The sequence below is a fragment of the Microtus ochrogaster genome, linkage group LG1, assembly GCF_000317375.1.
Source record: "Microtus ochrogaster isolate Prairie Vole_2 linkage group LG1, MicOch1.0, whole genome shotgun sequence".
NCBI classification, from domain to species: Eukaryota; Metazoa; Chordata; class Mammalia; order Rodentia; family Cricetidae; genus Microtus; species Microtus ochrogaster.
The window spans coordinates 21893736-21917109 of NC_022027.1; the positions used below are offsets into that span (position 1 = coordinate 21893736).

The 23374-nt window shown below is 41.2% G+C and overlaps 1 protein-coding gene across 2 annotated transcripts in view; it reads left to right on the plus strand.

Annotated features, from left to right (window-relative positions):
* The window catches only part of Klhl5 (kelch like family member 5), a 61662-nt gene that overhangs the window by 24786 nt on the left and 13502 nt on the right, over positions 1-23374 (plus strand). For both annotated transcript variants that reach the window (XM_005359260.3, XM_005359258.3), the window contains exons 2-6: positions 7759-7941; positions 9647-9783; positions 11084-11280; positions 15549-15761; positions 20147-20333. In XM_005359260.3, coding sequence (XP_005359317.1) covers positions 7799-7941; positions 9647-9783; positions 11084-11280; positions 15549-15761; positions 20147-20333 — 877 coding nt within the window. In that variant the 5' untranslated portion in view covers positions 7759-7798. The remainder of the gene's footprint in view (positions 1-7758; positions 7942-9646; positions 9784-11083; positions 11281-15548; positions 15762-20146; positions 20334-23374) is intronic.

Here is a 23374-nt window from a genome sequence, read left to right on the forward strand (position 1 = left end):
TGCACATGTGTAATATTTGGGAAAATTTGCACACACTTCCTTACATCACAGGTGGTTTATGTAACCAATGAATACTAAAATTGAATCCCCTTTTTATATGCACATTGAATTATATTGGTGAAATGTTAGTTATGAGAGAAGAGATTTTTATATTCTTTTATAAAAGAATATATTGTATGTTCAATATACAGTAGATAGCTATTATATATTCTCCAAGAATCTTGAATTGATATTTCTATTTATAGAAATATAAAAGTAACATTTTTATCAAGACCATGGTGAAGGATGGCAGACTCACATCTTCAGAGACTTAACTTTAAAAACAAGTACTATTTATTCAGTAAAATGTATGAAATTTAAAAAAAAAGTCTGGTTTTTAGATCTGAGGGGGACATGTAAGAGTTGAGAATGTGCTTTGTCTTTCATGGCTCCACGATCTTCTAGATTTAATGTATCCAATTTTTATGCTCGTCAGTCGTCTGGTGGAGTTTTTAACCTTTGTCACGGGGATACATTTGTTACCCTCAGCTTTTTAAACGTGGTTGTCCTTCTACTATAAATAAGCAAATCAAAGCGTCATTGCAGTGACGGTCTTCAGACTCTTATACATCACCTTCTGAAATAATAAGTTGATATCTAAAAATATTAAAGATGCCATGAGGACACACATAGAACATAGTAATTTCTTCTTTGAACAGTCATCAATAGAGAGATCAGAACTTAAACAGAATTTTTGGATTTTTAGGATAGGGAAAGGACAGCTGAGTGGTTTTGCATAATCCGAATCCCAGCATCCATCATGGATATGGAAACTGAAGGCAGTGGCTGCAAGTCTCCCGTGCAAGGAGTACGTTCTGTTAGCTGTGTTCTGGCCGAAAGGTCTGCCCAAGCACTGGCCTCTGACCACACTCTCTGCCATTGCTCTAAACCATTTAAACAGGGTTTCTCTGTGTGGCTATGGCTGTCCTGGAACTCACTATAGACCAGGTTGGCCTCAAACTCCGAGATCCACCCGCCTCTGCCTCCTGTGTGCTGGGATTAGAGGTGTGTGCCACCACCGCCTATTGTACTTTTTATTATAGCTTCAAGTCTATTCTCTAGTTCTACAACAATGACCTTCAGTCGGACACATGGCTACACTCGGGTAGAGACTCCATTTAGAGTCTCTCTTCTAACTAGTTGTGGCCACGTGACCGAGTCTTCACCGACAGAATAAGAGATACACAAATTGTGCCATTTGCTTCCCATCCAGGCTTTTCTTTACTCGGAGCTGAGTAAGCTCTGAGCACACAGAAAGGATATCGCTTACACTGGAGAGAAAGATAGGCAAAGGACCCTACGAGGCAGAGGTTTATCTGCCCTTGGCCACCGGGCCACCTGTCACCTCTGCGTCTGATATTCTTTGACAAATCATTTTAGTCTGTGTTATATTCGTATACTCATTCCTCAAGTTCCACGGTCATGGGTCAGTGTGTGTGTTGTGTGTGTACAGGCACATGTGTGTCATCATTTTCATGGATGCTTCTAAAACCTTAAGACCTCCCTGCCCAGATTCAAATTAAATACAAGTAAAATAAAGTGTGATCAGTAAATATCATGACTGGTTCTATTCCTTTAAAAGCCTAGAGCCTAAAAGGCCAGTGGTAGTTAGGAATAGAGGCATATGCCTGTAATCTCCACACTTGGGATGTGAAGGCAGGAGGATTGAGTTCATGGCCTATCTGAACTAAATATTAAGATGCCATCTTAACGTGGGGCTGGAGAAATAGCTCAGCGGTGCAGAAGACCCAGGTCCATTTACCAATACCCATGCTGGCTCACAACAGTCTGTAACACCAGCCAGTTCCAGGTGATCCGATGCCCTCTTCTGACTTCCTCAGGCTCTTGTACACATGGAGTGCACACATGTACACTCAGACACACACATACACACACATAAAATAATGAGCATGCAAGGTCCAAATCAGGAGCAGAAGGAGGGGGAGCACGAGCAAGGAACTCAGGACCGCGAAGGGTACACCCACACACTGAGACAATGAGGGTGTTCTATCCGGAATTCACCAAGGCCAGCTGGCCTGGGTCTGAAAAAAGCATAAAACCGGACTTGCTGAACATAGCAGACAATGAGGACTAATGAGAACTCAAGAACAATGGCAATGGGTTTTTGATCCTACTGCACGTACTGGCTTTGGGGGAGCCTAGGCAGTTTGGATGCTCAACTTACTGAACCTGGATGGAGGTGGGCGGTCCTTGGACTTCCCACAGGTCAGGGAACCCTGATTGCTCTTCAAGCTGTTGAGGGAGAGGGACTTGATCGGGGGAGGGGGAGGGAAATGGGAGGCGGTGGCGGGGAGGAGGCAGAAATCCTTAATAAATAAATAAATTAAAAAAAGAAACTACAAAAAAAAACAAAATAATGAGCATGTTATATTTAAAAATATATATTTATATACACACATACACACATATATATGCACACAATAACAATTAATAAAAAAGAGGCCATGAAATTGAGGGAGAGATAAGCGAGGTACATGGGAGGTTTGGAGGGAGGAAATGGAAAGGAGAAATGTTGCAATTATATTATAAACTCAAAAAAGGAGTAAATAAATAAATATATTTTTTAAAGATATTATATTTACGAAGGGGATGGGGGGGGCAGGAGTTGCAACACAGAGTTGAGTGCCGGGGGAGGCGTCTTTAGTGGGGTGCTAGCGCTAGAGATCCACACTCAGGTCTCGTGCTTGAGAGGCCAGCCCTCCCGACTCAGCCCTCTCCTTAACCGCATGCTCAGTCTTCTAAAAGTGGGTCAACATGCCAGGCACTGATGGCGCACGCCTTTAATCCCGGCACTCGGCAGGTGGATCTCTGTGAGTTTGAGGCCAGCCTGGTCTACAGAGTGAGTTTCAGGACAACCAGGGCTGTTACACAGAGAAACCCCCGTCTCAAAAAAACCCCAAAGAAAGCAGTGGGGGGGGGAGCTTAACATTTCTGTGTATAGATACATCTTTTGTTTAGCAAATATTTAGCTTATCTGTAGTATTTTTCCCCCTAAACAAGCTTGAATAAATCTTCCCTGCGGATCAATATCTGTATATACAGATTATTATTTCTTCAGGACAGAGACTTGGGGCTGCCTCATGTTTTTAAGGTTCTTGATTTGCATTGTTAAAGTGATTTCACAAAGATTATTGCCATTTTCATTCTCTCTAGTACTGTGCCTGTTGAGCCTTCCCCTTTGTACTGGTTCCTTATGATTCTTAGACTCATTTTAACCTTTCGCCACAGATATCCTTGCCTTAGTGTCCACAGAAGGTGGGGAAAAGTCCCCAAATAAAAATGTGGTTTTCTGGAGAAGGTAAGGGACAAAGGTGTTTTTTGTTTTGAGGGGTCTTGGGTAGTGAACCCAGAGTCTCACCCTTGCTAAGCATGGGCTTTACCACTGAACTGCAACTCCAGACTTAAAGATAATTCTGGAGCTCTCGATAGAACTCTTCATACAACTGTCTTGTCCTTAGGAGGGAGAACTCCAGCTGATGGCTGTGCCACCCTGAATGCTCCTATCTCAGGTCCTAAGCAGGGCCAGGGCTGGTCAGTAGTTGGATGGGCGAAGGGAGCACTCTCTGAAGTGGACAGCGCTGCCTCCTTCTTCCTCGTTTCCTTGCAAGCTTCCCCTGTTTGTTGCCTTCACAAATACCCAGAGGATCCTTTCTCTCCCTGTGTTCCAGCATTAGTCATGTGCTGCCTGGGGAAGTATGTGATGCTCCTCTGGAGCCGCAATTCTCTATCTAAATTTCTACTTATATTTTATACCTCTATTTTTTGTCCATTTCACTTTTTTTTTAAAGATATTTGAGGTAATGTTTCATGTAGCCCAGGCTGGCACTGAACTTCCAGTCCTCCTACCTCTGCTCTTAAATGATGAAATTATAAGCATGCACCACCACTCCTGGCTTTTGTCTGTAGCTTATAAATAAAAATTGCATGATGCTATCTGTACATTCCTCATAAATTATTAAATAGATTTAGGGCATTCATTTATGTGCTGAACAGTGCACATAAAAATTTAAAGACTGGGGGGCTGGAGAGATGGCTCAGCGGTTAAGAGCATTGCCTGCTCTTCCAAAGGTCCTGAGTTCAATTCCCGGCAACCACATGGTGGCTTACAACCATCTGTAATGAGGTCTGGTGCCCTCTTCTGGCCTGCAGAACATTGTATACATAATAAATAAATAAATATTTTTAAAAAATTAAAGACTGATAGCTTACACTAATAAATTTGCATTTTATTTTATACTCGTGATTATGAGTATTTGTGAAAGATGCTGGAAGATTCCTGTTCATTAATTGCACTTTTACAGAAGTGTAGACTCTAGATGTCACATGCTATAATGCAGGTGCCAGACATCAATCACTTATGCAGAGAGAGAGAGAGCCAGGCAGACTAACCAGTTCCAAAGCAGCTTTTTACCTACTCAAAGTCAAGTATAATTCTTGTGAGTTAATTTTTAAAACTTCAATAAAACTATTACTTCATTTAAAAATTCTACCGTACTAGACATGGTGGCACATGCCTTTCATCCTGTTACTAGGGGGTGCAGAGGTCAACAGTCTCCATGTTTGAGGCCAGCCTGGTGTACATAGTGAGTTCCAGGCCAGCCATGGCTACATAGTGAGCTCCTATCCAGAGAGAGGGGGGCATGGAGAGGGGTGTACTGCGCATATTGTATGTATATACACATGCAGGTACCTGTGACATCTGGAGAATTACAGGTGCTGGGCCATGTTGCCAGTTAAGGATTTCCTGCCTTATAATACTTGAGTTCGAATTCCAGACCCTTTCTCCAAGGGTCCTCTCTAAGTATCCCTGCGATGTCTTGATGTCACAGTGCCACACCTTGAGAATTAAGAGGTGAACAGTTGGTGATCCGAATCTCTCGGTTCTTTTCTCTTCTTTTGTGTTCAGCCATTTCCTGACTTAAAGTCATTTCCTAGTTCAGTGACATAACCTAAAAATGAAGCCAAGAAATACTCATCAATATGTAGTTGGTTACAGTGAAGGTCTCCCACAAATGATTCAATTGGTCCCATTCTTGGAAGTATGATTTGCCGTCTTAGTAATATCCTGTAAGCAAAACTAGGCAGAGGAAGTTCCTCTGTTGTCGCGATCAAGCAGAACAGAGAGAAATGTGTTTTGCATATTCCACAATGACCTATCTTCAGATGTTTTTGTTGGCAGTTAGGATGCCTACTTGGTTTACTAAAGGCCATTTTAAAGAGGAAGTATGAAATTAAGTTATAAAAATCATCTTTTAAAAGACAACCAAAGAGACAGCACTATGTCAGGAAAAGGTTGGGACAGCAGCCCTTCCATTGTCCACAGCAAAGTGACCTTTCCCGCCAGTGACGTACCTTGATTGTGAATTTACCCTCGGTGGACTGTGCATAGATTGTTTCACCTCATAATCCTCTACAAGTAATTCTCTAAAATAAAATACTGTGTATTACTCCTATTTTGATGGTGAAGAAGGCAAGGCTTAGAAATAAAATAATGTCCCCAGTGAGATTATTTTTATATAGTGACTGAATAGGAGCTGATCCCAGGCCTCTGGGATTCTGGATCAGCACTGTGCAATAGGACTTCATGCATTGATGGACATGCTGCCATGTATCATCTGGTTTGTTTAGTTAAAGTATGACTACTCCAACTACTAAAAAAAAAAAGTGAATTTTTTATTTTATTAAATGAAAACTTCGTGGGTTTTTTTTTCTTAATTGAAATGGATTCACAGTGGCCAGTTGCTATTGTATTGGACAACAACTCTAGAACCTTCCTAAACTGTTCTCCAGTACTCTTCAAATCAACTCTCAAAACCAGAGCACGAGGAAAAGACAGAGCCGAGAAATGTTCACATTGTCAGCTCCGTAAAGCCGTGGACAGGATGCTCTCTGCATGAGTCTCTCAATATCAAAATGAGAAGACAATCACTTATGATGATGATATTAACTATGACGGAGCTTTTAAAGTTGAATATTGCTTAGTGTTTGATTGGATGATGACTCAGATCTTTCAGCCCACTCATTGGTTAGTCGTTACTGTTAGTTTTTAAGATGAAACCTAAGAAATGGGCGCAAAGATCAGAGTCCTAGGAAAGAAATACTTCCTTTCCTTCAATTTTGGAAGAATTTGTGGTTTATAAATATTAGATACTGTGTTTTTTCTCCCACAAGATCCTAATACATGCATTGCCCCCTCCCTCAGAACACACCTCTGTGTAGGACAGGCTGGGAATACAGTCTAGCTGCCTCCCAGGAGGAAAAGGCATTTGCCAAACAGCAGTCTCTACAAGCATGAACAAACTCAATAGTTCTTGGCAAGGAACTTAACTAATTCCATCTATTCCAGATGCTCTTACTTTAAGAAGTAAGAGATCTGATTTTTTTTGATAGGGTTATTAGTTATATTAAGAAAATTACCTTCCAATATGCTGAAGCGTAATTCAATAAAGCATTCCACAGAGCCGCTGAGAAATAAGAGCTAAGCTAAATGCTGCCTGGGTGTTGACTGACTCAGATGGTCCTAGACAATTAGATACGGTGGTCCTTTCCGGCACACGCGCCCTGGATTCCAGCCCTTCAAGTTACTTTAAACTAGTTTAGCTTTTTAAATATATATTACTGGTTATCTGAGTTTTTGAGAGAATTATTTACAATGCTGTTTTTATGATGGTGCATTTCTAATTAATTATTTTTTTAAAAAAACAATCTTTTCTCATTTTACATGCCAATCCCAGTTCCCAGTCCCTCTCCTCCAGCTCCCCCAGCCTTTCCCCCACCTCACTCCCATCCACTCCTCAGAGAGGATAAGGCTTCCCATGGGAGTCAACCAAGTCTTGTACATCTAGGACCAAGGCCTCCCCACTATATCTAGACTGAGCAAGGTATCCCTCCAAAGAGAATGAACCCCAAACAGTCAATTCAAGCACTAAGGGATAAATCCTGGTCCCACTGCCAGTGGCCCCACAGGCTGCCCCAGCCATACAACTATATGATAGTGTATTTTATCGATAACCTATGAAAATAGCCCTTTTTTGTTGGTTTTTGTTTTGTTTTTCAAGACAGGGTTTCTCTGTAGTTTTTGGAGCCTGTTCTGGAACTAGCACTTGTAGACCAGGCTGGCCTCGAACTCATAGAGATCTGCCTGTCTCTGCCTCCCAAGTGCTGAGATTGAAGGCACGTGTTACCAATGCCCAGCTGAAAATAACCCATTTTTAAGTAAAGGATATTTTGCATCTTAAATAAAATAATAATGACACCATTAAATATATTAGGAAGTAACATCCATCAGTATGAATATAGCTTGGCTATTTTTCAGCAGAGTCCCAGGGTTTACTAGAGAGAACTCAAAAATGGCAATACAAAGAATATGCATAGCTCTAGCTGTGGATGGCACCTTCATTCATGTGTTAACAAGACACACATACCCAAGCATCGTTGATTTTAAAACGCAAAGTAGTATGCCATACATGCTTATAGTCCCAGACGTGATACACTGAGGCAAAGATGGCTAGAGTCTGAGGTGAGCCTAGGTTATGCTGTGAGGCCCTATATAGAAAAACATCTTTAAGACAGTGAATAGTTATCCTGTAATATTGCCTGGCGACATTGTTTCTTATATCGCATGTGAAGGCTCTACAGGGACAGTGGGGGAAACTTTCATGCCATGGTGATTATGTAAAATGTGTTTTTTTGTTTCAGGACGTCCAATAGCAGTCAGACACTGTCATCCTGCCATACTATGGAGCCATGTTCATCAGATGAATTCTTCCAAGCCCTTAACCATGCAGAGCAAACATTTAAAAAAATGGAGAACTACTTGAGACATAAGCAATTGTGCGATGTCATTTTAGTCGCTGGCGATCGCAGGATTCCAGCTCACAGGTAATGGCTTTGAGAACTTCTGTCCATGTGAAATAGTCCCTAGATAACTATGATTAGACGCAGTGAGATGATGTACCCCAGTTAGCCCTAAGACTTCAGGCAGGGGAATCCAACTCAGAGTGTCCGAAAGAACAGCACACATGAGATTACTCAACATAAATGTCCATGTCTTCTTTTGCGGAAACACAGGCATTAGCCTCACATCAGTCAATATTGTTTGTTGTAGATATCAGCTACAATAAACAGTTTTCCTGCATATTAAATACTTGTTAAATGCTTTAAATAAGCTTTATGGAAATTAGAGTTTGTATAGCCAGAAGCAAAACATCTCACAGAATAGAATTCACGGAATCTTAACAGTTTTTCTTTTCTTTTTTTTAACACTGTGGACCGAACCCAGGCCTGCATGCTAAGCATGTACCCTGACCACTTAGGCACACTCCTGCCCGTTAGCACGTTTTAAAACCCCTGTGTATTCCCTAATTTTGTTTTTGCTGATCTCTATGAAGTATGAAAAATAAGAGTGGAGGTGGGGATCCTTTAACACAAATGACATATTTCTTAAGGTAAAAAGAAAGAAAAATGTCTAGGAAAGAAAGATTCGTTTTCTTCTGATAATTTTATATCATTAAGTTATTCATTGTTAATTACCATTACAATCACAAAGATTATTTTATGTCTTTCAATAGCAATTAGCATTGTCCAAAACTTTTTGTAAAACCCTTGAGTTTATAGCTGTCAATTAGCATGCATTTATTGTCAAATTCGTGTGATTAAAAAGCCTGGGTTATGAACATGGTCTCTTAGAGAAGAGATTTCAACATGGATTTCCCAGAGGCTCTAAGGCTGAGCTCATCATCTCAGCCAGGCATTTGCTGACACCACCACTCACAGATGACCCCACGGGCCCTCTGCTCCCTCCTCCCCTGCACTGTTTTAAAAGCTTTCAGCGACTCCCAGGTCATTGAGTTGAGAACCAAAGTCCATTTGGCGACCTGCACAACCCAGCTTACCATTGCCCCTCTGGCGCTCTGTCCTCCCGCTGTCCCTGCTCCCTGGCAGTAACCTTACAGAGCCTTCATGCATCCTGGACATTACCGTGAGCTCCTTCTCCCCAGTGCTAACCCGGCACCTCCAGAACTAAAGTCTTCACCTCCCTCAATAATGATAATTTTAAGCAACCGGTCTCTGCCCGAGTGACACCATCTATCTTTGGCCTATTTTTTTGTTCTGTAGTATTTGCCACCTTCTTATTAACTATACCAGGCTGTAACAAAAAAAGTATTAAAAGCTTGAAATATTATAAAATTTGCTAACACCATTTTCAAAGTATGTTCTACATGTTCACTTCTGCCCCGAATGGTTTAGGTTATTTTTAAAACTGGCAAAAAGAAAAATAACCTTTATATTTTTCTTTCCATATATACAGTCAACTTAATACCAAGTACTTATAACTTTTTTAAAAAGATGTCATAAAGTGGTGTTTGCATAGGAAAAATCATTTACCTCAGCAGGAAATTTTCGGTAATAGTAATTTATTATTCAAAAGAAGGGAGTAGAGCACAAAGGGGTTTGTCAGATGCACGGGACATTTGCTGGTACTGTGCTCTCGTGTGAGTGCCAGATGAACAAAGAGGAGGATGCATTTATTAATGAGCGCCCAGCTTTAATGTACTCATTGATTGCTTCTCTACTGTGTCCTCAGACTGGTGCTCTCCTCCGTCTCGGATTATTTCGCTGCTATGTTTACTAATGATGTCAGGGAGGCAAGGCAAGAAGAAATAAAGATGGAAGGTGTGGAGCCGAACTCATTGTGGTCCTTAATTCAGTACGCATACACAGGTAACAAGTCAGAAAACAAACGGAAACCCTTTAGACTTACGTATTTTGATTTCAGTTTTCCTTTCTCTTCTGTTTATGTTTCTCAAACAAGGTGTCCTATATTCAAGCTGACATTGAACTCAATGTGTAGCCAAGGCTGGCCTCAAGCAGTTCCTCAAACAGGCCTTCTTACTTCTCCTAGAGTTCAAGTTTCTCTCTCTGAATAAAGTAATCTGTAGTTCAGTTTAGTTCTATGGACATCACTGTCTGATGCTGTTCTGTATTGGTTAAAAATCTCTATGTTAAAACCTTTTAAATGATTATCAGGATGAAGCTTGTGAATGTTTTTGAAGATTTTTTAATGTGTGTGTGTCTGTGGGGGGGGGTCGTGCGTGTATGTGTGCGTGTGTGTGTGTGTGTACCTGTACATGTGCGTGTAGCAGATGACTATGGAGACCAGAGTCATAAACATACCACGAGTAATCACATTGAGTTGGGTTTGGGGAAATGACTTAGTAAATAAGAGCAGTTGTTTTGCAAAATGAGGACCTAAGTTCAAATCACCAGCACCTAAGTTCAAATTGGATGTGGATGTATGTATCTGTAACCCCAGTACTGGAGGGTAGAGGCAGGGTGTTGCTGTCTGTCCTGCCAAGGTAAAAAAAAAAACCTGAGTGCCATGTTCCGTGGGAGACCCTGTCTTGGACATCAAGCAAAGGAATGATAGAACAAGGTGCCCTCTCTGCACTCCACATACACACACACACACACACACACACACAATAACAGTCTCTCTCCCCCTCTCTCTGTGAGCTATGTAATATAGGCAAAATTTTACATTTAAAATTTAAGAGTTATATAATCCTAGATATTAGTTGCTAGTTAATGTAACATTTAAAAATTCTGAAAATAAGCCATTCTTCCTTTTTTTTGCTGCTTTGGGTTTTTTGTTTGTTATTGATTGATTGGTTGGTTGATTTTGTTTTGGTTTTTTTTTTTTGTTTTTTGTTTTTTAAGGATTTCTCTGTAACAGCCCAGGCTGTCCTGGAATTCACTTTGTAGACCAGGCTGTTCTCAGACTCAGATCCACCAGCCTCTGCCTCCGGAGTGCTGGGATTAAAGGCGTGCGCCACCATCCCAACTGCCATTTTTTTTTAAGTAAAGGTCACAAAGGGATAAATTATTCACATTTAATATTAAGCCTTCAGGGTCTGTACTGTGTGTAATGAGCTTTTATTTAGAAATCCCATTGTTAAGAACAGCTACTGTATGTAAACAAGCTTCCTGAAGCTCCCTCGTTAATGGAATTTCCTCCTGTTAGGCCGCCTTGAACTAAAAGAAGATAACATCGAGAGCCTGCTGTCTACCGCGTGCCTTCTGCAGCTCTCCCAGGTTGTGGAAGCATGCTGTAAGTTTCTCATGAAGCAGCTTCACCCGTCCAATTGCCTTGGAATCCGTTCTTTTGCCGATGCCCAGGGCTGCACAGATTTGCATAAAGTGGCCCACAATTACACTATGGTATGTATTCTCTGAAAACCAGAATCTTCGTCACCCCATTTCTTACCTTCGAAAGCTGGTCTCCATGTTCCTGGCTTCATGTGGTTTTGAGGCTCAAGTTCATGGCGCAGCGCTGAGTTGGGAAAGGGAAACGAGCAGAAGGTCTCCTGAAGGAGAATCTCACGGCAGGTGTGCCGCTTTAGAAGCGGGGTTTCCTAAACATTGCCCTGCAGCGAAGGTGGGGGTTTCAGACCCCTGGCGTAGTCACTGGTGGAAACCGGTCAGAGTGGGCGTCGTATTCTGATACAGTATAAGATGAACGAAGAAAGGATGAATGGGAGACCTATTTCAGATGCCTCAATTACACACAAGGCTTGCCACCATGTGGAACTATACTCTTCTCAAGTATTGTTAAGTACTTAAGTATTCTTAAGCGAGAATTATGTGTTCAAAATCAGAGGAGCTTCTGATTCAACAGCCTGAGAGATAATGGAACGTGGAATGATCTGGTAAAAACACTGCACAACAGCACGGCTCTATGCAGTGCAAGTCAGTGTTTTTAAGTTAAGTCCTTTGAATGCACCCACTTCATCTCACTTCTTTGTAGAGTCCCATTTCTTTCTCTAATGTGTGTGAATGCATTGCCTACGTGGACGTCTGTGCACCACATGCATGCCTGCTGCCTGTGAAGGTCAGCAGTGGGTGTTGGAGTCCCTGGAACTGGAGTTACAGGCAATTGTAAGCTGCCCTATGGGTGCTGGGAATCGAACCTGGTTCCTGTAGAAGAGCAGGCAGTGCTCTTTAACTGCTGAGCCACCTCTCCAGCCCCTCATTTCTTAACTTTCTATCTGCAGTTTCAAACACCTTCTGGAATAAGATAAATGTAAGTAAATAAAGCACATCTTGGTTTGTTTTCTTCCTAGTAAGTGCACAACTTAATATCTTCCTTTTTGTTAATATTATATTTTTATTACATATATTTAACTGTGAGCACGTGCACACATGGACATCAGAGGACAACTTGCAAGAGTCAGTTCTTGCCTGGGTGGTGGTGTCGCACACTTTTAATCCCAGCACTCAGGAGGCAGAGGCAGGTAGATCTCTGTGAGTTCGAGGCCAGCCTGGTCTACAAGAGCTAGTTCCAGGACAGGCTCCAAAGGCTACAAAAAATCAAAAAACAAAACAAACAAAAAAAGTCAGTTCTCTCCTTCCACCACGTGGGTCCAAGGAACTCATCAGGCTCAGTGGCAAGTGCCTTTCCCCTGAGCCCTCCCTCCAGGCCCAAGCTCTCTTTCCTATGAAGGACTTTTATACACGTGAAAACATTTGTATGCATTTAGGTCACTCCTGTTGTTTACAGTACAGGCATGATTGCTGCTCTAAGGTTTAGATGCAAATTCAATTGGAATTAGCTGGATGTTTTTAGAGCTATTTTCATAGCCAATTAGTTGCAGTAGAGTTTTTTTTATGTCAAGGTCATTACTTGACATTACTTAGCTTCAATAGAGAAACTCGACGGAACTCTAATAACAATAAGTAATTTAGAGGCAGATTGTCTGATTTGAATGTTGCTATGGGAACCGAATAAGAATGTAAAGCAAAATTCAATCTCCAGTTTAAATAAATCCCTCAGTAATTTCATTTGCTTAGGAAACGATTCTGAAGGGGGAAAGGGCGCCTCTAGCAAGCGCCTGGTAGCTTGGTGGCTGCTTCTTCCGTAAAACAGGTTGGAAGGAGGAGACGAGCATGCTGCTGGGCAGTGAGTTCAGTCAGTGCATGGCGGCACACAGGGCATGCGCATATATCCTGTTCCCCTTCTCCATTGCCTCTGAACATGACCTGGAGCCTTTCATTTAACCCCAACATTCTAGATTAGTTTATCATTACAACTACTTTTATGTCACTAGAGTTTTTTATGAAGCAAACAGCGTTGACTTTTATAATTCTAAATGTGATTCTTTTTTCAGTCTAGAAAATGTTTTTTTTTTAAAAAAAAATCATTGAATTCTTCTAAAATAGCCACTTTAAAGCAAAGGCATGCTTTCGACAGGAATTTTGTGTTTAAACTTGCTCCAGTGGTATTGTGTAACCGCTGAAAGGCTCAGTTCCCATGCAGTATAAATTAGGCCGGAGTGAAAAGGGCATTCCTCTGAAACAGATACAGGAACAGTTTGTCAGGTAGCTTCCTCACCCTGAGGAAATGCAGCTAATACCATAGGACAGTAGAACAGCAATCACATTAGTGTCGTGCAAAGGTGTCGCCTAGCCATACCATACGTGGACCCAGGCTGGCCTCAGAGTCACAGTCCTCCTGCCTCCTGCCCCTCAGAGCTGGACTTGCAGATCTGTGCCACCATGCCTAGCCACACCTATCGTTAAGTGACCAGAAATACTATTTACATCTCCAGACTCTCACCTAACATTATATATTAAATATCTCTACATAAATTATGTGATCTTCTTCCAAATTCATATTGCCTGCTTAACCAATCATTGAGCTATAACTTGCTAGAGCTAGACATTTGGTCTATTTTACTATAAAATGATGCTAAAAGAAGCATTTGTATTGTAAGTATTTGGCTTTGTTTCAAATGACAGGTGGAGTGACCAGGCTGAGGGTTTTGCAGTTCTAGGGGCTGTACCCGAGTCTCACTAATGCCAGGCAAGCCCTTCTCTACCGAGCTACAGCCCCAGCCTTGTTTTGATCATTTTTGGCTCTTGCTGTGTGTTCCCAAATCATCTTATAATGTCAGTCTGCAATTGAGTAGAACAGTTTGCTTGAAGCCATTCCAGCGTTGAGATTTTATTAAAATACGTTCCTGAAAATGATAATCAATCATATAAAGTAGATTCACTTTGGTATCTTTTAACAAATCATGATGAATTGGAGCAATTGAGTTTAGTTAATTATTCACGAATGGTTTTCCTCCCAAGACTCTGCTGAAAGGAACGTCAGCCCAAGATAGATTTCGGATCAGTATCTCGCTTGGGTTACCACAGGCTAAATGGAAACTATGATTCTCATTTTAATATGGAAGATAGTTATTGATAGGCTTATCTCTAGCTCTCATTTGAGCAGCATTAGATATTCCACTAAAACCCTGTATGCCAAGGCAGACAGTACATTAGGAAGTGTAAAAGCAACATTACAAGATCACGTCTGGGGTTTGTATTTATATCCATTATTCGTTAAGACTTAGAGACTTCGAAGCAGAGAGGGTGAGATTTCTTTCCTTCAGGCTGGAGGGATGGAGCAGCAGCTGTGTACTGCTCTTGTGGGGACGCGTATTTAGACGGCTCACCACTACCGTGACTCCAGCTTCTGGCCTCTGCAGATGCTGCACCCACACACAGACACAAACACATACACACGCTTTAAAGGAAGGGATTTTAAGAGAAGATTTCTTTCTCTCCAGATTAATTAACATGATAATGATCAACAAGTTATTTCACTCCTCGGGCGCGAGCTAGTGTCGCATTCCCAATCGCAGAGGTTTTGATTCTAACATGCAGTCAGGACTCAGTCATGCGCAGTCCCAGGTCCTGCTCCTAGGACGTGCTAGCTTAACAGTTTGCTTTGGTTCTTTTTGATAATAGCAAACTAACTCTGCATAAATCAGATCAGAAGAGATTTAAGTTTTCTAAATAGACATGAAATCCTGGTGATCTTCTAAAAGGCATAGGAATGTTTTTGAGCTATGTGTAGTAGCACATCTCTATGATCCCAGAAGAACCTCAAGTTCAAGGCCAGCCTGGGCTATGTAGGCAGACCCTGTCTTTAAAACAAAGCAGATCAGAACAAAACATGAATGGATGCTTTGGTTGTAGAATAAGCTTGAAGATAAGTGTTCTACCATGGCAGGATCCAGGCCTTTGATCTAGAATCTTAGGAAGCCTGACCAGCTTAGAGGCAATTCCTGGGTCAGAAGTACTTTCACTGCTGCCTAAATTCCTTAAGAACCTGATATTATTCATTCTCCTTGGTGTATACTTCATTTTTCAATCTTCCTTCAGAAACTCCATCAAAACTATTCCCTAACTTGAGCAATGCAGTAAATAAATGTCATAGGTCCACTTGACAGTGTAGCGAGCTGACACTTTCTCCTCACACGTTTAATGAGGGGTACCGGTTAGTGTTTCTCCTGGCTTTCTTTCCTAATGGGTGGCTATAAAATTGTGTCTGAAGTACAAATTATTCCTGACACCTAATATTAAAAAAAATTAGCTTCTTTCATGTAAATAGTGAAGGCTAAATGGAACAATAATTTATTTGCCTTTTTCCCCTCTAGGAACATTTCATGGAAGTAATCAGAAACCAGGAGTTCGTCTTACTCCCAGCCAATGAAATCGCAAAGCTCTTGGCCAGTGATGACATGAACATCCCTAATGAGGAGACAATACTGAACGCTCTTCTTACTTGGGTCCGGCACGATTTGGAGCAGAGGCGGAAAGATCTCAGTAAACTCTTGGCATATATTAGGCTACCTCTCCTTGCACCACAGGTAATAAATGGCACTCGTCTGTGGGTGTTTTTCTTTGGCTAGTCTGTCAAAGTAATTTATACATGTTTTCCTGTGGAATGAATCCGTTAAAAGATATTAAACCAACAAAAGGCTGCTTCTGTTCGCAGTTCAGAGGGTCAAGTTATCTAACTCACATTGATTAAGGAGCTCTGTTGATTTCGAGTTAGCAATTTTATTGGACTCTACTGTCAACCTGTCCTAATAACCGGAGGTAACTTAGTAATAAGAGCCAGAAATTTTAGATCAGCTCAGTGCCGCATGCTGGGTAGGTGCCGACTGGCTTCGGGGCTCTGTGGTAAATGCTCTGACACCGGAAGCTTTGACTTGACTTGGTGTGTTCTCATACCACAGTCTCCCCTCTGGGAAACGGAGATGGCAGGGATTCTTATCAAGCCGAGGTGCCTCCTATCTGGCTGTCTCAGGATTATATAAGAGAAATGCACTCTGTGAAACATAATGTACTATAAATGATGCCATGGTTTCAAAGTGAGGCCTCTCGCCAGAGTGTTCAGAGTTGGCAGTCATTACAGACTTGCACAATTTCCCCTTTGTGCAGTTTTCGCTGGAATATGTAGGAATTTCCCCAGCTTTTTCTCCTGCCTTTCTCTGGCATTGACTAGAGAAAGAGGCCTTGAGCGCAGAGGAGGTGAGAGCTCTCGCTGATTCAGGCTTGGCCTTCTTTTCTTTTTCTTATTATTTAAACTGTTACAGATGCTGCCTTCTTTATATTAATTTTGCAGCTAATGCATCATTTCTGGCTCCCGTGAGCGGAAGTTTGTACTCTACCTAGCAAAAAACAAAAGTGCTTGTAGAAGACAGGGGCCAACAGCACATGTCTTCCTTGGTCACTCCTCACCATATTTTTTAAGACAGGATCTCTCACTGAATCCGGAGCTCATCACTGTGGCTAGACTGATTGACCAGTGAGTTCGAGGGATCCACCTGTCTCCAGCCCGCCCAGTGCTGAACTTATAGATCCATGACCTGGTACCCAGCTTTTGTGTGGGAACTGGAGATCTCAATTCAAGAGCGTGGTTGTGTGGCAACCACTGAGCCATCTCCCAGTCTCCCAAGTGACCATTTCGGAAGAAACTGAATAATCAAAACAAGAAAGTGTTTTTGCAGTCATTATTGCCTGGAATTCTCCTAAAAATGAACTCAGATTCAAGAAGGAAAAAGGACTACAATTACTGGTGCTATGACAAGACAAACTTTAGAGCTGATCAAGTTTTCTGCAATGTGGATAATTCATTCTCATTCTATATGTGTTTCGAGGGGACAAATTTATAAAAATAGTCTTGACAAACAAATGCAAGAGTGAAGATAAGCTGAGTGGTGGCGGTGCATGTCTTTATTCCCAGCATTTGGAAGGCAGAGGCAGGTGAATCTGCATTCAAGGCCAGCCTGGCTACAGAGAAACCCTGTCTCCAAAACAAAATAAAGAACACAAGAGGGGGCTGGAGAGATGGCTCAGCGGTTAAGAGCATTGCCTGCTCTTCCAAAGGTCCTGAGTTCAATTCCCAGCAACCACATGGTGGCTCACAACCATCTGAAATGAGGTCTGGTGCCCTCTTCTGGCCTTCAGGCATACACGCAGAAAGAATATTGTATACATAATAAATAAATAAATATTTAAAAAAAAAGAACACAAGAGTGAAGAATCTACACAATCAAAATGTCTCATTTCCCAGAGACTTTTATTTTAATGATTTGCCACTGATTATGGCAAACAGGCATTTGGAATTCATAATAAAAAAAAAAGCAAAAGTGTATTAGAATCAATATTTTATAGTTTAGCCAGTCATAATAATTTCCCAAACAATAGCTTACCTGCTGCACTAATACTTGATTATTGTTGTTCATGAATTAATTGCTTTGTAATTTTTATATTCTCATTTCTTTACTTAAATTCACTAATCTAGTTTTAATAAACTACAGAACTTATGAGCATGTTAAAAATATCTTTTACTTCAAATTGCAGTAACTATAAAATCTCCTGAGACTTTACTGCCTGCCTGTGTTTTATTTCACATTTATTTTTATTTAGAAAGCACGAAGTATCAGAAGTAATACTAGAACTAACATTAATTTAAATGAGCCAACTCCAAGCATACCCACTAATGGCTTCTGGGCTAAGTTTATGTTTTGTGTTCATGGGAAAAACTGGCCCAGGTCATGAGACTTGTGTCTTGCCGAGATTATTTTGCCTTTGGCTTACAATACATGCTTACCAAATGCCATGGGCTTTTTGTTGTTGTTGTTTATTTGTTTTGCTTTTTGTTTTTTGAGACAGCATTTGTCTGTGTAGCCTTGGCTGTCTTGGAACTCAATCCTTAGACCAGCCTGGCCTCTATGGGTCCATAGAGATCCGCCAGATCTCTCTTCAGTTATCAAAGCCTAAACATATTCTCAGCATTGTTAGCCATTAAGGAAATGCAAAGGAAAACCCACTTTTCTACTTCTCCAGCTGGCTGACATGGGCACGGTTGGGAGGGTGTGTGGAAACGGAAGCCTCACAGGGGCTAGCGGGAATAGGAGTGTGGTGCAGACGCTCTGAAAAGCAGTTTTGAGGTTCCTTTAAAGTGAAGGTTGATTTTAGCTAGTTATCCACCCAAGAGAAATCAGCATATCCCCACACAGCGATGTGCACATCATTGTCTTGGCAGCTGTTTATAGTCACTCCACACAGGAAGCAACCTAAGTGTCCATCAGTTGCTGGATGGGCAGAGTGGAACAGAGCCAGTCGGTAGACTAGTATCCAACAGCAAAGCAGCAACACTGATACATGCTATGCCATGGACAAGCCGAAAGAATATGCTGGATAATATAAGCAAGACATAGAGGGCATGTATGATTGTGTTTGTATGAAATACGCAGACAAGGCAAATCTGTATGGATAGATTGATGTTTGGGATGGGTGGTGGCAGATGGACATGGCAATTAAGAGAAACTGAGCTCTGGGATCTCTCTGAGTGAAAGAAATGCATCAGCCCTGTCCACTTGGTACATTTACTAAACGTCAGCTCACTGGATTAAGTATGATATGTGCCCTTTGCCCAACAGGCTAATTAATAGACTAGGGTTACTCTATGTTTTAAAGGGTAATACACCGTGGCCAGGGAAAGTTTTCCAAGAACAACAACAAAAGAACAATTTTCTATCAAAACAAAAGAACAAGAATCTATCAGGAAATCATTACATGATGAGCTTAAAAGAAAAAAAATATGATCTTATAAATAGATGTGTGAAAGATTTTTGAGGAAAAATTGGTGCCAATTCATAACTGGAACTCTAAAGCAGGGGGAAATGGAGGCAGCCTAAATAAAAATGGACCACACAATGCTGTAACGACTACAGTGCGAAACAATAAAACACTAATGCCTGCTGATCGCCCACCGGAAGCAGAGAGGTTCCACTGACCCAATGATTCACTATTACATTGAAAGTTTGGGCAGTATGATAAACCCATCAACGGAAATAATTTGTGTCCACCCAGAAAAAGATGCCAGACTATTCCTAGTTGGTGATGAGTGATGGACCACAGCTGGAGCACAGTGAGTGTGGTAAAGTGCCAGGCTAAAGTACAAGTCACAATGATCAGTCGAAATTGGCAATAAAAGTAATTACATGTGTAAGAATAAACTTAATAACACGAAGGCAAAGACAGTAAAGAAAATCATCATACAAGTGAAAAGGCCCCTTGAACAGAAAGACCTAATATCATAAAGTGTATATTCTCCCTAACTAGTAAAAGCTTTTCGGTACAGTTCACACCAAAAAGTCAAGATAATAAAAGAGCTAGATGGCTCTTAAATTGACATGGAAAACTAAACCTCAGATGTCCAAGAAAGCCATGAAACTTGATGAGGGGAGACTAAAAATATCAGATTTCAGAACATGCTAGGAAGGCATTAATGATCTTGTTCTGGCAGCTCCTGCCCATAGTCTCAGGACCTAGAAAGCTGAGGCAGGGGGACCAGAAGTTCAGAGCCAGCCTGGGCCATAGATTGAGTTCCTGCCCCTGAACTCAAGGCCAGTCAATGTGAGTTCCTGCCCCAGAAACAACACACACAGGGCAGGGGAGGGAGATGTACACCTTTAGTCCCTGTACTCAGGAGGCAGAGGCAGTGACAAGCTGGTACATCGACCCCTATAATTTCAATACTGAAAGGCTGAACAGGAGAATCTGGAGTTCAGGACTAGCCTGGTCTGCATCATGAATCCCAGGCCAGCCAGGACCACATAGTCCCTGTCACAAAACTAAAATAAAATCCTAGAAATAAGCCGATCAGTAGAACAAGGCAATGGATTAAAAAGCATATCTTAAAAAATCTTTATTGTACATATATTCTGTTCTTTTCTAGTTCCTGGCAGACATGGAAAACAATGCACTTTTTCGGGATGACATAGAATGTCAGAAACTCATTATGGAAGCAATGAAGTATCACTTATTACCTGAGAGACGACCCATGTTGCAGAGTCCTCGGACGAAACCTCGCAAGTCGACTGTTGGAACACTGTTTGCAGTTGGCGGGATGGATTCAACAAAAGGTAATGGGTAATCTTTGATCTAGAGGAACGGAGGGTGATACACCCTGCTACCAAGAGGCCCTGTGGAGAAATGGCTGGTTCAGGGACAAGGACGGGAAAAATGAGCCTGGAAAACAATTCTAGTGCCAGAGGTGTTCAAGGTATGGTGGGGGGCAAGTCAGAAGACAGAGAAAACATCTTGTCGGGAGACTCCATTGAGTTCAAAGTCATTTGAGCATCTACGTAAGCAATTACAGTAAATGAGAGACCATAAACTCCAAGTCTCCACAAGTGCTACACATAAAGAAAGGAAGCTGTCTTCCCAGTAGAGTGCCATCTGATAGAGAAAGGAAGATGAGATTAGGAAAAAGTATTTAGTTTGGGCTGGGAATCAACTCAGTGAGAACACTCTCTTCACATGCGTGATGCATTGCGTTCAGTCCCCAGTACTCACGCACAGGCGCATGCATGTATGCACACACACACACAAGCAAGCAGAGAAGGAAAGAAAGATTATCCATTTGGCAGCCACCAAAATAAAACATCTCTAATCTGAAATTCAGAAATTCTTGGAGAAGACATGATACTTAAAAAGCTTCATATTTTGGAGCATTTATCTCCCGGCTTGGTTGTTATAAAAGATAAAATGGTGTCTTTCCAAGTATTGAGAACTGACACACAGCACTTAACCAAGTGACTAAAACTAATGGTGCCAGTGATGAATCCAAGCAGTGAGTGCCCCGATAGGACCCACTCTCTGGAAGTCAGCAGCCCAAAGCATCACCTAAATCGTGAGGGAAACACGGATTCAGACAGAATGACTTGTCTGTCTTTAGAATTAAAATATGCTGATGCCATCATATATACTTCAAAATTCAGACTTTAGGGGCTGGAAAGATGACTCAGCAGTTAAGAAGCAGCCCTTGGTGCCCCTGCAGAGGATCCTGGCTTGCTCCCAGCACCCACATCAGATGGCTCACAACAACCTGTGACTCGGCTTCAGGGCACCTGACGCCTTCCAGCCTCAGAAGACACCCACACAGTGTGGATACACACAGAGAGACACATGCACATAATTTTTAAGAAATCTGGGAAAAGATCTGACTTGGTTGCAGATTATGTGCGCATAAAGGAAAAATATCACTATTCTAATATATTGTGTTTTTTGTGGTTGTTTTGTTTTGACGCAGAGTTCATGATTGAGACTGATAACAAAATGTTAAATAACAGCTCTGTAAACGTTAATTTCCAGATGTTGATAGTTGTAGTATAGTTTTTATAGAGAATTTCTTGTTCCAAAGAAGATATGCTGAAATATTTAAGGCTGTAGGGTCATCGCTTCTGTGATTTACTCTTAAACAATTGAGAAAACTCGTGTATGCATGCATGCATACATAATACATACATACATACATACATACATACATACATACATACATACATACATACATACATACATAGAAAAGAAAGCTAAGCACAAACATTTGGGAACCTTGGTTAAAGTGACTGGCAATCCTTTGGACCATTCTGTCAACAGTTGTCACTAGTGATTGAAGACCACACCTAGTGCCATTGGCTGTCGGTTATTATGGGAGCTTGCTGTATATTTGAAAGCTCATGCATATCTGCCCATGTTCCTAGAGCTAGCTAGTGTCTGCAGGCCCTGGTAAAAGTTCTCTGACTTCCATAGACTCATCATGGTCCTCCTTTCGCCCCTGTTCCAATCCCATTGGCCAACTTGCTCATCTAACATGCCAAAACATATTTCTACATACCAAGGATGCTATGTTAAATGTTCCCATCACTTCCCTCTGACAGTAACATTACCCCTCACTCAGACTTCCTCTCAAATGTCAGTTTACCACAGAGGCTTCCCATGGCTGTTGGGTAGCAGCCTCTTACCTACCGCTTTCAAACCTTTTCTTACCCTTTTTTTTAAATCTCATTACTCAAAGTTAAATTTTTTTCGCAGTATCTGATACACTTATTTATGGTCTCTTTACCTCTTCCTACCCCCAGTAAGTAAAAAAGCACAGGGATTTTGCTCATTGAAGCATTCATATTAATATTGATATTAATACATAGGGCTTGGAATAATAATTTGCTGGTACCCCCTAAGTATTTGTCAAATGCCTTTATTGTCTCTTCAGTTACATAACTAAAGCTCTCGGTGCACTTGTCACATTTTAGTGTTTCTCCCGAGTGTGGTAACTGTAAGGAACATGAAATCATGCACTGTATGCCCAATTGCTCCTTAACTTTAGGTTCATGGATGGAGACTGTAAGGTCTATACTGAGCCAGGAAGATAGGTCAGTGGTAGAGTTTGACCAAAACATGCAAGGTCCTAGGTTCAGTATGTAGAAATACACACACACACACATAATTTTTTAAAAAATACATTTTCTCTATGTGGGTGTTTTGCCTGCATGTATGGCTGTGCACCATATGCATGCAGTAGCTATGGAAGCCAGAAGAGGGCAGTAGATCCTCCCCCATCCCCATCCCCAGCCACCGTGAACTAAAGTAATTGACAGCTGTGAGCTATCATGTGGATGCTGGGAATTAAACCCAGGTCCTCTGGAAGATCAGATAATGCTCCTAACCACTGTAAAATCTCTACAGCCACCCCAACACACATCCAAGCTTAAAGATATACATGTGTTTTATTATTCTAGATGTTTAAATTTTGAGTTTCCAGTTTATAATAATATCTCACTACTTCATAAACTAGGTCTAAAAGAACATGTAAGATTTAAGAGAAAAAATAGTTTGAAAATTCATCAATGAAGAAGGATTTTTATTTGATGGAAGGCAATTTTTATTTGATTTGATTTACCTGATAGAAGATTTTAAGGTCATGGCTGGAGTAAAGAATCAAGTGCTATAATATAATTTACACATAAGCATAATCTAAGTATATGAATAAAATATCATTATAGCCAACAGTTACAAAGAAAGATTATGCAAATAAAAAATATTTTTAACCAGCTAGTATTTAGAAGCAATTCTGTATGTATAAGAATACAGGGGCTGGAGAGATGGCTCAGCGGTTAAGAGCATT